This window comes from Cyphomyrmex costatus, unplaced genomic scaffold (genome assembly GCF_001594065.2).
Source record: "Cyphomyrmex costatus isolate MS0001 unplaced genomic scaffold, Ccosl1.0 scaffold5, whole genome shotgun sequence".
Classification (NCBI taxonomy): Eukaryota; Metazoa; Arthropoda; class Insecta; order Hymenoptera; family Formicidae; genus Cyphomyrmex; species Cyphomyrmex costatus.
This window is the reverse complement of record NW_017279267.1, coordinates 5,443,608-5,458,525: the sequence shown is the minus strand read 5'-3', so window position 1 is coordinate 5,458,525 and position 14,918 is coordinate 5,443,608. Positions and strand designations below refer to the sequence as shown.

The following is a 14,918-nucleotide window of genomic DNA, read 5'->3' as shown; positions in this document are numbered from 1 at the left end:
GATAATTTTCAATCGATAAAATAATACTGCCAATAACAATGAACATTTAAAAGGCCTAGACAAGTAGTAATTGCCAGTTAACTGTTTCCGAAGAACTAAAAGTCTGTTTTCCTAATTTAATGAAACAATATATGAGTCGAATACAATAGACAGATAGTTAGGAAACTATGTTATGCTAACTAATTATGCTGTTAAGGTTAGTTTTTGATTGTAGAGATAAAATAATATAAAAAATATGATTAGAAGAGTTTGCTGTATAGTAGTCGATGTTTTGTAAACTTTTGTACTTTTGTAAATATTTAGCATTGGTATTTTTGTTTCTTGGAATATAGCTATTATACTTTGCAAGAATCAATAATATCCAATTAACATATTATATAACATCAATATCACATATATATGTATATTAAAATATAAAGAAATGTATTAAATAAATGTAAAAGAAATCTTCATGATTTTAAGAACAAACTTGTTTGATTTACATTTCTTAAATAAATACCACAAATAAAATCCTAATATTATTAATTATTCGTAAAATCTATACATATAACCAGAGTTGAAAAGTAACTAGTTACTTGTCATTAAGTTACAGTTAAAATTACTTTTTTAAATATAACTTTAATTTAACTTTGCTTCCTTTTTATAGTTGTAATTCTAACTTATTTTAGTTACATTTTTTAAATTAGTAATTTGAATTACTTTTGCATTTTACTTTACTCATTTTAAATTTATTTATCCATTAATGTGATTGATTAGAATCTGAATAGTTGCGTTGCGCGGCGTTACTGATTATGTAGAAAATTGATTGTATTCAGGAGACAAAAACTTCTGGTTCTTTACCATTAAACAACTGTTTATAATGAAAGTAGTATGATGTAATAAGTTATAAACCGTAAGAAATTATCCAATTACGGTCGAATATAAAGATGATAATGGATTATAATATTGCTCAATTTTTTACAGCTTACTGCTTATTGAATATTACTCTCATCGTAGATAATCCATAAAAGCGAATTATCTGTACAAATATTATAAGACAATAAGTAAACAGCCAGTCATAGTACGGAACATAAAGTATACTGTTTTACATTTTCTATTACAATTGGTCGATTCGTTTACATACTGCTTATATCTTACCGTTTTACGTTGATTTCTTTCTATCTTTTAAATAAAATGTTATAACGTATAAAAACGTAAATTAAGTTTTGGCTTTGTAAAAAATATCTATAATTAGTTAGTTTTACAAAGTAACTTTTCTAACACTGCATATAATCCCTGCATTTTAACAATTATCACAAAAGATAATTACATTTACTGAAACATCTTTATCATATAAAAGCGGAATAGCGTCATAGGATTTCAATCACAAAAGAGAGTCATGTGCGATTTATTTGACCGATCAATGACGCTTGTTCGACAAAGTGAAAAATATAAATTACAATTGTGTTGAAAAATTATTGTATTGAAAACATTTCTTTTTAAAAATGTATTTTATAACTGTAATATTTTTTGTGTATTATTTCTATTGTGTAATGTAATAAAGAGAGATATTTAAAAAATAATTATTATATATTATATCAATCTCATATCAGAGAGCTGATATCACATAACAAGATTTTGCAACAGATATACGATCATTTACAAAACAATGTTACAACATGTAAATGGGGTAATGAAAATAAAAACATACTTGTTCAGAAATTTTATTTATTACGTATACTAGCCGACTACTATGCATGCGTTGGAACATTCGGATACAGAGAATTCGCTGTAGATCCAAAGTCCATCATCAAATGTTTTCACAATAACAGCGGTGTCACTTTCATTATGACTCTTAAGTTGCTTCTTTTCTAAAGAATGTATGGTTACTTCATTTCCCATGATCGAATCTTTTAAATTATAATATGTTATGTTACGTGTACAACTTGATAGATCTAAGCCAGACGAAATGCATCGCTCGAAAAAAATTATGATCTGAATAATCTTTACACCATCTTTGCATATTTTTAATTTAATAGTAATGAAATATCAGTAAGAATATTTCCTTACTAAATTGGTGTTTTAAGAGTTAAATAAATTTTTTTATAGTCTCTTGATTGCTCAGATGTAATATTTGTGTTCAACATTTAAAATAAACAAACAACATACGTAGATAATGACTCCACATCGAGTCAAACAACTTTCAGCAAGCACTTTAAATAAATAATTAAAAAGATAACAAATTAAAGTTATCTATTATTTTGTTTTATATTTTACAATGCTTTGCAGAAATTTAGTAATTAAATAATATACAAAAGTTTTTTTAATCATATATATTGCATAATAATTATAAAAATTCTCGACTATTTATACTTACGAAAAAATTTTTGTCCGGCTCAGGATATCTCGCAATCACGTTTAATTTTAGTCATCTTTTTATATTTACGCATATGTATATATATATATATACTTTTTATTTATATATTTATGTACAGAAGGCGGACGTCCCGAAACGACGGTGTAACGCGGGGATAAGTTTACTCGCAGCAAAAATGGAAAGTATAAGGATTAGATGTGCAATATTCCATCAACTTTCATTTCATACAATCTTAAGAGACATATTGTAAAATTTCTTTATAACAATCACCCGACGAGACACCGACGTTGTAGCTGCCTTACGTAGATGTATCCGTTACTAAAGTATAATAATATCTTATCAGTATAGAACTTATATCGATATATTGCACATTTGACAACAGTTACGTTTCTCTTTAAGTACCAGGATATAGGAAGTCTTCGCTAAATAAATCTTTGACTTGCACCCTCTTCTCTCTCTCTCTCTCTCTCCCTCCCTTATTTTATATGACGTACACATGCATATCATCTCTCTTATACCCATACACATGAGTTTAACAATCGAATTAACTTTCGATGGTTGCATGTTATTTTATACTTGTAAATCTTAGGGAAGTTTTTCAAGTGTGTACAGGTCTTTAAGTTCGCTTCTCTTCGATGTGTATTTATATTTTGTAATCTTGCTACGCATTCCACAATCTCTCTTTCTGCCTTTTTATTTCTTTTATTCATTGCGTTGTTCAACATTCGTTGCAGGTTAACATTCTGAAGACAAAATCTTCAAGTTTTTTTTATCACGCTTTACTCTCAGTTTCAATTGTGTACGCACACACATTTCCCTCCACACACAAGCGCGCGTTTACACACACACACACACACACACACACACACACACACACACACACACGCACGCACGCACGCACAAATAATGCATGCATACACAAAATCAAGCTTTAAAAGCAATTATATTCTAATTAGGTAGTTCCGTTTGATCTCGATTTGTCGATCTATTAAACTTATCGATCGGACTAAAAATCAAGCCTTGTTCATCGATAACTTTTTTTTATTAGAAATAACTTTCTTTTAATATTTGCTTATGTTCGTCAACGACAGGATTTCCAGACAGATAATCTTTTCTTGTTTGTTATACAGACCAATAGGCTGTTATTTCGTTGATAAGTATTAAGCTTAACAATTAACTTTATTTGTTTATTCGACGGTGTTTTCTGACGGCATTTTACTTTTTTTAAACGCCGAAACATGAAAACAGCGTCTTTATCATTGTATGTCAAGTCGTTGCGAAGGATTAAGTAAATCCATATTGATTTATAGGCCTGCTTGATTGTTACGCGAGATCTATATAATGCAAATCAAGCACTCGATCAATTAGTTCGTCATGCTTCGTTGTAATTTTATGTGAATATACATATATATATACACATATATATATATATCTTGTATATATCTTCGGGCTTCACAATTAATACTGCATTGCAGATAATTTCGGTTGTTAAAATTCACAAACTGCGTTTGAAGGCGACGCGAGGAACGTAGAACATTGGAATCGTATGCCAGAACAATTCGAGATCCTTTCCCGCGAGAAATTTGTTCAATCGATGCCATTGCTGCAGTCTGACTGTGATATCAATTAGAAGGGATCTTAGAAAGATCCTTATATTTTAAAAGGATCGATCTCTTTGCCAAGATATTTATTAAAAAAATATCACTAATTTAAAAATCGGTGCTGCCGATTCATCTACGACAGTCTGCCAGGCAGGACACGTGCTTCCGTATCAACAGCAAAAATATCAGACACGGAAGTATCAGAAAAAGAGTCAGTATTTTCACAATTAAACAGAAGTGTGTAGCGTGCTGGATTGTTGTGCCGACGGATACGACCCACTTGGAGGCGTCGATGTTGGTTGCAGACTCAATTGCAATTGATGCTGCTGTGCTTTCGCTCTTAAGCAGGCAATACTTTCGTTTCTGAGTTGTTCCGTATCCTGCACAACACCTGTAAACATAATAATACGTGTCATTGTACCTGATATATCTGCAGTACTTTGTAAAATGTCGATAGTTTTGAATTTTTTAAATAGATACCCTCTCTTTATTAAATTCTTTTTGGAGTGAAAATTGAGCCAGTCTTGAAAAAAAAGTGAAAACTTGTCACTCTTCAACAATAGTAGTCAATTTTCATTCTTTTGAAGTGAAATTTCACTCCAAAGATTTAGAAAGGAGATCTTAAATTTTTCTAGCTTTTATTAATTATTATTTATTAAATTTTCTTATTTTGTTTGTATTATTGTATTATATATTATTAAAAGTTATACTTTCTTATTGTGTCTTAAAAATTTATTCAAAATAAAGAGTATTAATAAAGTTAGAAAAGAGTGTGTTTACAGAAAATTTATCAATATTTTAATGCAATTTGCTTGATTTGTAAATTCCATCGTTGTGCCAATATTGAAACTTTTATTTTGTTTTAAAGTATAATTTATTATATAAATTTTTTTATAAAATAATATATATGAAATTTATATGTTATCTAAATAGAATGAGACTTACTCGTAGATGACGAAGGTCCCATACCATCCTGGCTCTCCTGTCCACTCTCCGAACTGGTTGGTCCTCCTTGATGATGATTATGGTGGGGACTGCTTCCGCTTCCGTTTTGATCATTGCCACTGTCCTCTCCGCCAGATTTGAGATGCTCTGCTGCCTCGAGCGATTTCCGATGCATCCCTACAGGTCCACAGTCAATCAGTTCTTGATTATATTCGAAATCTTGGTTAAAGCTGCTTGTCTTAGATGATTGAGCTGACAAAAACCAACAGAAAAAATATTCGGAATTTGTTCCGCCGCTTTAGCTTAAATGATTTTATCGGAACAGAAAGATAGAATATTTTCCAATTTTTAATAGCAATCAAATGGACTAATATATTTACTTTAATTAAATATGAAAATACAATTTAGAATTATTTAATGTCTAGTTATGCAAAGATAATCAATAAATAATAAAAATCTATTATATATATGAACATTACGTTATATTTATTTATATTTAGACCTACGCACATTCACACACGCACACACACATTTTCGTAGACATTAAATAATCTATCTCTTGTCGTACGAAGAGTTATCATTATTAATTGTCTATTATCTATTTTGAAAAAGGAAGGGAGATAGAGAAAGAGAGAGAGAGAGAGAGAGAGAGAGAGAGAGAGAGAGAGAGAGAGAGAGAGAGAGAAAGAGAGAGAGAGATGTATTATATATATACTTGGATGTAAATATAATTAATAATTTTAGATTTAAGTTTAAAAAGAGACATTAAAAAAAAAGTTACATATTTAAATTGTCAGAGCTATTAATGTAAGATTTCTGTGTATCAGAAATGTTTTCTCTCTTACCTAACAACCACGGTGCAACGGATTCATTTTCCTTGGCACTTCTTAAAATCGTTTCCGGAAGTGGTAAAGAATGTCGTACCATCGCTCCATATAAACCGTATTCTGCCATTATGGTACTTCTGCCCCAACACTTCTCTGTCTTGCGCCATTTTGCTCTCCGATTTTGAAACCAAACCTGAAACAATTTTACATTTTGTGTGAAAAGAATGTAAAAATTATTTTTTTATACATAAAAAAAGGTTTAATCTTTCTTATTGATTTTTTACATATCAAAATTAAAGAGATTGTACAAAAATGTGAATACTTTACAATTTGATACATTAATATGTTCTAGCTTACACTATCATCTTTAAATAGAAAATTATTATGATAGTTCTAGACTAGATGATCAGTTACTTCATCCAATCATCGCTCGTATGACACGTGCCACAATGCTGTTTTATAGTTAATTATCGTGCTCAAACGACCTCGTCAAAAATTTCTATTCTATTTTTTATATACTTTAAATTACTTGTTAACACAAACCCCCTTATTTGACCTCCTGTAGTGAAGACACGTGTCATGTTCTCCAATATGCTTGCATATAATAGATTATTGTTTCAAAAAAAAAATAACAAGCATTATACATATTTTATCAGAAAAATTGTTTAACAGATTTTATACATATATTATAAATTTTATTTCTTATAAGTTTTTAATTAAAAAAAATTCTTTTATTTTAATTATATTTTAATTATAATTTAAAAAAGCTGTAAATGCTACATTGCTACAACATAACTGTACAAAAAAGTTACATTTAAATTTGATCAATAAATTTACAGTTTAAAGAAATTACACTTATGGAATATTTTGTATATATGTATATGTTACAGTTAAAGTGTTAATTTTAGTAAATGTATACACTTACTAGTCAATATATACGTATAGCAAATACATACGTTGACTACAGCAGACTACAGTAAGTGTATACATTTACTGAGTAAATAAACATTTTGAATGTGACATATATAATGATTGCACACAGAATATTATTTGAAAAACTGGACACACGCATTCGTTCCGTAAGCACGTATACTCCTCGCAGAAGAGGGAGGCCGCAGGCTAGGGCGTGGACCAATTTACAGCAACAATGCCAAAGTCACCGACAGAATTGGTGCGTAATTTGAATGAATGGGAACGCGTCGCCCTGTCAATTTAAGCTGTTACCCCGAAATTATCTTCCGCTTATATTTCAACGAACATGTAGGTTTTCACGGAGATAGAGGATCAGAAAATTTACACGCAAAGATATCGGTCTAAATTAATGTTCGCGCGTTACAGTTTATTAAACAAAACATCTTCACCAAATATACTTTTCTCTCAATTCAGTAAGAATCAATCAATAAAATTCAAACAATAATCATTCAATAAAAATCAATTTAATTGAAAAAATAAAATATATTATTCTTGTATTTTTAAAGAGAAGAGATCATCTAAAACATGTATATTATCAGTTATATCGCGCCAATCCATAAACGAACAGATCATGGTTTCTCATTACTTCATCAAGACATGATAACATCATTGGTACTATCACGTTAAAAAGTAAGAGAATGTTTTAATAAGTGCTAGGAGAGATTTAACAATTCAACAAATACACACACACACACAATTTGCATTCATGTTGTTTGGACGTAAACCAAAAAAGCTATGAAACATCATCTGATGAAATGCTGGGTAATGAAAAAGAAAGGGAGAGAAAGACAGAAAGGGGGAGGGAGGGAGGGGGAGAGAGAGAGAGAGAAAGGAGAAACCCGGAGATAGAGGATCAGGATTCGATATCTCATTATCGTCGATCCTAAATTGAAGTCACCAGTGGGAAGTAACGAGATCTCCAATTATCCTTAGGATAGTGTCATCCTATCTTATCATTTATTATACATATATATATAGTGTATATATATCCTTTGTGCAGATTTAAAATAAAAGAAACAAACAATACCAGCAATTTTTAACCTTCGATTAACTCTTCGACTATTACTTTATTTCGTGCGATACGATTAATACAAGGTCCTTTCCAATTGTTTCTAAAATCTGATAATCACCATTATAAAGATATTCAAGAAATATAATACTAATAAACACACTATCATTAGCTTGCAGTGAAAGTTTATGATAAACTTGTATAATTTGGTAGATTAATAAATATATATATACAAATTATTACAATAAAAATCATTTCGAATGTTTTGTTTGTTAAATAAGAATAACTGTCTTCGTGCAAATTGTCTGTTATTACTCCTTACATTTTCTATTTGTTTTTGTCTACTTTAACAAAGAATCAGTCTCTGAAAAAATCCTTTCGATATATTTTGCTCTTCCCACTTTTCCTACTAGCTCTGTTGTACTTTCTGTCTCGGTATTCTCTTTTTATCTCCATTTCCATTCTCATCCTCTTGTTTTGGTCCAATAGTCAGTCGCCGGTCTGATCGATGATACGCCAACAGGCAGTACTGCGCATGGCCGACTAAATACAAACTCGTTCCTTATTATACCGGGTGTGCCAATAAAGGGAGTATGGAGGTGGAGGAGGAGAAGAAGAAGGAGGAGCAAGAGAAACAAGGAGAAAAGGAAGGTGAGAAGAGATGACAGAGATGGTGGAGAAATGCAAGGACAGGAAAGAGGAAAGGGAAGGAGAATATCGAGAGAGCGTTCTGTCGGAGTTCCTCGCTCCTTCGGAACCAAGGAAGGTGATCATATAAAGGATCTCTTCTAGTAGCGTCTTGCTGCTACCGCTGCTTCAGCAATGCAGACCCCTTCCTTATACCCCGCTATAACTCAGCAGCTCGTGATATAGCAGAAGATGCCAAAGGATAATCCAGATACCCGATTTCCAATCTCAATGCTGCGAAACGACACCTCCGCACAGAGCATCATTGATCCTCCTTTACGAACTTGGTCGACAATGCTTTTCAACTTTATTCTTTTTCTCTTCTGTTGCGAGCATCGGCATCTTTATATGCATCTTTATGCATTCGTTACTATGTTTCTCGCAGATATCTTCAATGTATCAAATATCTATACTGTTTCAAATGTCTGTCAGCATCGTGCAATTGCAATAAAAATGACACTTTTCTATGTTTATATACTTTAAATTTAGATTACTTTTTATATGTACTATACTTGAAAAGTATCACTCTAATGATGATGATGATGATAAATCGTTTAAAATTGATAATAATGAGGTAGGATAAGAATAAAATTAAATTAAAATAACATAAGAATAAAGTACCTTGAAAACAAGAAGCCAAAGATTCAGATAAAAATAAGAATGTAAAGATCGCATACACTACATAAAAGTATAGTAAGTAGGTATTAACTGTAAGCAAGTAGTCAAAAAACTTTTTTCTAATCAAAGATGTAACGTCTGGTGATAGTCTACTCCATAGATCGATGGCGTAATTTCTGAAGGATTTTTTGTAAAACACGGTATGGCATAGCGACAACACCAGCACATCGTTACGAGCTCTCGTATCCCATACCACCCTGTCGCCGGAATTCGAAGCCCTCAAATAGAACCGACGGACTACCCGATCACAGAATGCAAAATGTGAGACAGCCGATGAAATAATCTCCTACATTTCATCTTGAGCCAAATTAGCTTTTCGTAATATAGTGTGACGTTTATATTCTATCTCACCTGGAAAATAAACCTGACACAAAAAGAGTTTAGAGATCTTTGCAAACGCAAATTAAGTCGTCCGAGGACATCGGTAATGAGTGATATACAAATATCAATATTGATTTCACTTGAAAAATAACGATAACTTCTATCACTTTTACATAAAAGTTATCTTTATGTATAGAATGATATAGAACGCGTGACAGGTTTAAATAAAGTCTTAAATAATATAGGCTCTAAAACGTAAAAGGATAGAATTGCATTGTGCGTACACAGGTATTAATAGAATGATAATGGCGATATGCAGTGAAATCTCATTACTTGTGGTAACGTGATATTATGCACAGGAAAGATGACTCCAATGTGGCGTAAGCGCAATATCAGGGGATATAATGAAATACCTAAATAATTTACGGCTGTATAATTTTCGTGTTATTATTAGCGCCAGCGTTATCGGACTGTGCGCGAATGTGTAAACGGTCATTACATAGTTCTGCAAAATTATCAATGATTCCTGGTATAATATATTGTAACATCAAATAGAAGGAATTTCTCCTTGCGAACAATAACATGGTACATTGCAAATAAGTCACAAATACCGTAATTTATTAATCAAAATAATTGAAAAGTGTTAAGTATGACAAAACTCTATACACTGTATGAGATGTTGAGTAACAGAAATAAAAAGATTACAATTTTTATATCTCTATGTAAAAATAAAGTAACTTTTTCTTTATTTGTACATAAAACTCTAAAAGAGTGATGAAATTTTTAAGAAGTTTCCTACTTTTGTAACTTTTTTGATAATCTTTTGCAGTACGGTAAAAAAAATGTATTAGCCGCACCGATGTAATAATTAGAATATAATTACTTGAAATATCAACTCTGATTACGTTCACTTTAAAAATACGAGCAAGTAAATATTGTAGTTTACTAACAGTAAAAATTTATCTCGCATTTACTCGATACACACGATTATTCAGATCAAGAGATACTTAGATGTGGTAGCTACGATTCACACGTAGATTCCCACAATCCCGACGATCCCTATTATCAGGGGTTGTCCGTAAGCCAATTAATCTTGGCAAATAAGCGAGGGAGAAGGGATAGAATATACGCGTTATCCCTCGGAAACGCATGACTTATTTGCCGCATAATACGTGCGTAAGAGACTGGCCCAGTAGCCCATTCTTTGACTATCCGCTGGTAATAAATAGTTAAGTCGCAGACGGACCATCGCGAGGACCCCATGCTGCGAAACGGCACGCGTCAGGACATCATTACGTGAGACACTTGCCAACCAGAGGGTGGCCCGAAAGGGATGTACGCGTTAGCCATCACTCGGCGTCGATAAGCAGAAAATAATTCAGACGAACGGATGCATTAGCAAGTAAACTCAGCTTCGATCACGCATTGAAGTAATGAACCGGGCTAAATTAATAGCGCCAGCCGACTGTAGCAAATCACGAATTAAAATGTAGAGTAGTCGTGATAAGGCCATTCTCTCTTTTAATTTATTCAATTTTTACATTTGAAATTATAGTAATCATAATTCCAAACTGCTATCTACACTGTTAAATATATCAAGGGAGCATGACAATCCATTGAATTAAATAACATTGTTATTTTTAACTTCTATGTGTATCAAAGTATAAATCAATTCATTTTCGTGGTTAGTTCCGAAGTAAGTATCATCCATATTAACGTTTACATTTACTAGATAATAATTCAAATTCGAGTCTAGATTTAATACATTTTCGTGAGTTAAATTATTCAACTCCATTGTTTTAGTCAAATTAACGATGTATTGGGTAGAAACCTATAGACATGATTAAAAATAAACTCAAATATTAAAAATACACTCAAATTGTGAGTATAATTTGACATTATAAATTTAATACTGCACACTTTAGACGGGTCTACCTAATTGAGATGTGTCTTTGTGACGCATTTTTTCGTTATTGAATTTCCTTCTTGATGTGTATTGGACGCCAGTGTACTTTCATATTCTCGATTTTCATCACGCAGACTCAGTTTCGATAGCATTTCATCGGCGGCGTGGGCGTGGCAAAACTTTGGTCCATGCTTCTAACTTAATTCGGTTAGGCGAGATTTATATCTGCTACTGGCAGTATTCCCTTGTTCAAAGTCGTCGTCGGCGTGTTCCTCACCCCCGACCTCGCCAATTCCCCAACGATTCACCGTGTTTTCCTTCGAGCACGAGCCGAGTTTATTAGAATTTATAAGCGGTCCTGCTGACAGTAGCGCAACGCCCAAACTACCGGATATTCCGTGACTCGCGTTCCCGATTTTCGTTGGAAACCCGTATTTATTTGTCACCCGTTACGCTAACCTCGGCCAGGCTCAGTGGATACTCCGCGATGTGCATTATTGGTCAATTTTTGGGGTGGAACGCGCCCATCCGGAAATCATCGCTTTGTTTGTCGGTGGTTTTACGACCATGGCAGCAGGGCGCGGCAACGAGTCTTCGTCTTAAAAATCACCAAGGAATCCTTTGTGTGGCGAGTATAATTTCAAAGATTGTCATTGTTCGACCAAACAGTCACAAATGTTAATTTAATTCAAGTAGTCTTAAAATACTGGATTCTATATCATACAATTACATGAACATGGAATAATTGATTGCAATCCTAAAATTACCAATTTTTTACTTTATTAACAAAAAATCTAACATTATGAATAAAAAACCTTTTTTTTGCGAATATCTTTTTATTTTTTTAATCTTTTTGGATTAATTAAATACATAGGTATGTCATTAATAAACCTTTCAGTCTTGGAGTGCTTTAAAGAAAAATGTCTAGTAGGTTTAATGATCAATTCTGCACACTTTGAAAAATTGTGCAAATAACGCATTTATTCGAAATTTTCTATTTATGTCATAAACATGCAAAACGCATACATTCATTCCCGTCACACCGAATTGTTAGCCAAGGGGTCGCTTATTAATATAAATAATAGATGATCGCATTAGAAGGGTGGCTGCCACTTGTCGCGCTAAACACGCAAAAGTCGAAAGGGCACCCTCCACGAAGATCATTTAATCATTTCGACGACGAACGATAGAAAATTCATGAGCCCAACGTTACTGGCGGCCGCAACCCTATTATGGGAGTTGCTTGGTCCATGGTGTATTAGACGTGCGAGGGTGATGATGTCCTGGCTTTATGTGCGAGTGATAGCTGCTCTGGTACATATACATCCAGATATTTTGGCCATTTCGTCATGGGAATGCTTATGCGTTGACTCACACACACGCGTATTTTCTAATTCGCTTTTAATTTGATTCTCCGACAAGCATTTGACTTCGCCGACAAAGTCGTAAAACCTCATTTACTTTTGTATGGCAAATGCAATAATATTCAAATCTCTAACGCAAAGATCAAATAAGAATGCGGAACGTAATTTAATTTTTATTACATATATAATTTTTTTAAAACTTTCTTCCTGTAAACATTAAATTATATAGATAAAAGCTCTGTTTTACTTTACAATTGTCAATACGCAGTCAGTGTCAAATTCTGTAACAGTTAAATTCGATAAAGCGATGTGAATATTTACTTTTTTTACATAGAGATTTAAAGATATATCATACACTAAAAAATGTACATAAGAAGACTTTCAATTTTTATCAATTTAGTGGTAATACAAATTAAGAATTAAATATATTTAAACACTGAGAAGTTTATATCTATTTTAATGGCGTATATACAGATAAAATATCCTCTATAAAGAGAAGATATATTTATTTTTAAATATTAATGAATTTTATTCAATGTTTCCTCTCTAATTTGTAAAACAAGAATTTCCAAACTTGTGCGCAATGTTATTTTTATTAAGCTTAAAATAAATTATTATATAATAAATCAGAATTATTACGTAACAAATTTTATTACCGTAATTATTATGTATAATTTTACTGTATAATTTTATACGCTTATCTAATTAAATAATAATTTTATCGTCATATAAATCTATGTCTTTCATAAAGTATACGCTACACATTTTCATGCAAAAATTAATGTATGACATATATAGAAATGTGCAAATGAAAAACTATTCAATATTAATATTAACATTTATATGCCGAAAAACGGAAAAACTATATGTTATCGTGCTGCAAAAAAACAAGTGGATTAACGCAGATAGATTCGTATAAAAAAAAGCAAATTACTTAAATTAAAAAAGATGTCAAAGGCAGCAAGTAAAAGATTTAAAAGCGAGAAAATTTAGATAAAAAGTATGGCAAAAATAAAAGTCAGAAACGAATAAAGATGTACAAATTTATCTATTTTTAAGGTTTTTAGCAATGAAATCGAATAGAAAAGACAAAAAAGAACCTTTTCCTTTTTAGACGTTAATTTCAAAACTATTCCCGTGAATGTTCGTGTTCATTATCATGAATGAAGATACACTCGAGTATTTAATGCATTCGTTGGTCTGTCACCCTACGATATCATGTACATCCTACATTCACACATACAATCGCATACAGACACGCGTGTAGACCCGCGACCACGCGTTGGTTGCAGACGTACAAAAGATAAAATCAATAATCGGTCAGCGGTACCGAAAAGTTCTCCCTGAATTGTTATGTATGAAAACGTAGTCTTAATTTGTGGCGTATTAAATATATTGTATATATGTATGTATATATATATATAATTTGTTAACTTATTTTAAGTTATGTTTTAAACTGTAAATAAAAGAAAACCATGTATATTGACAAAAAACCGTTAAATTTCTTAAATATGACTTTCATGCATTAAATATATAATATTTAAAATTTGTATATATATATATATATATACACGCACGTTATCAAAGAGTTAGTATTAATATTTTATAAGGAATTTAAAACGTTTTGTTTTTTAATTTTAATAAAATTGTTATTCTCTCTTTACGAGTTGCTTTATATAACCTTTTATTGGAATATTGTAATTGTGTTATAAATATTCTTTTCATATTACTTTGTCATTTCTTATTATTATTTCGTTTCTTAATATTAAATCTTTAATTAAACGTATAAGTACACATATACCTATACATTTGTATAAACAATTTAGGTATTCGATGTTTTTAGTCAATGAACTTAAGAGAGGGGGAGGAACAAGAAGATATTTATATTATATTTATAAACTACGGAAAAATGTATTTGATAGATATAGAAAGAACATTAATGATTATATTAATAATTTATATCGTTGTATTTTTTTAGTTCTTTCCTAAAATAAATAATGGGGCTCTGTGTATGCATATAAAATCTACAATTTATAATTATAAGAAAATAGGTAAGATTTTTTATTTCAAAAATATAAAAAAAATGAACAAACGAAACTCGTCGTAATTACTTTTTACAAAAATAGTCCATATGATTATTGAGCTGGAGATATACATATATACATATATCCAACTTCAAAGATTTCCATAATCCCTTAAGATGGCCGATAAAAAAATATTTATTTTACTCAGTCGGAAATAGCTAATTTCGG

The 14,918-nt window shown here is 31.4% G+C and overlaps 1 protein-coding gene across 1 annotated transcript in view; it reads right to left on the bottom strand.

Annotated features, from left to right (window-relative positions):
* Window positions 1-4,184: 4,184 nt before the first annotated feature.
* LOC108778297 (visual system homeobox 2) overlaps window positions 4,185-14,918 on the bottom strand; it is a 52,521-nt gene continuing 41,787 nt past the window's right edge. The window contains exons 5-7 of the mRNA XM_018545427.1: window positions 5,748-5,922; window positions 4,903-5,154; window positions 4,185-4,348 (exon numbers count right to left, since the gene is read on the bottom strand). Of these exons, the coding sequence (XP_018400929.1) occupies window positions 4,185-4,348; window positions 4,903-5,154; window positions 5,748-5,922 (591 nt within the window). The remainder of the gene's footprint in view (window positions 4,349-4,902; window positions 5,155-5,747; window positions 5,923-14,918) is intronic.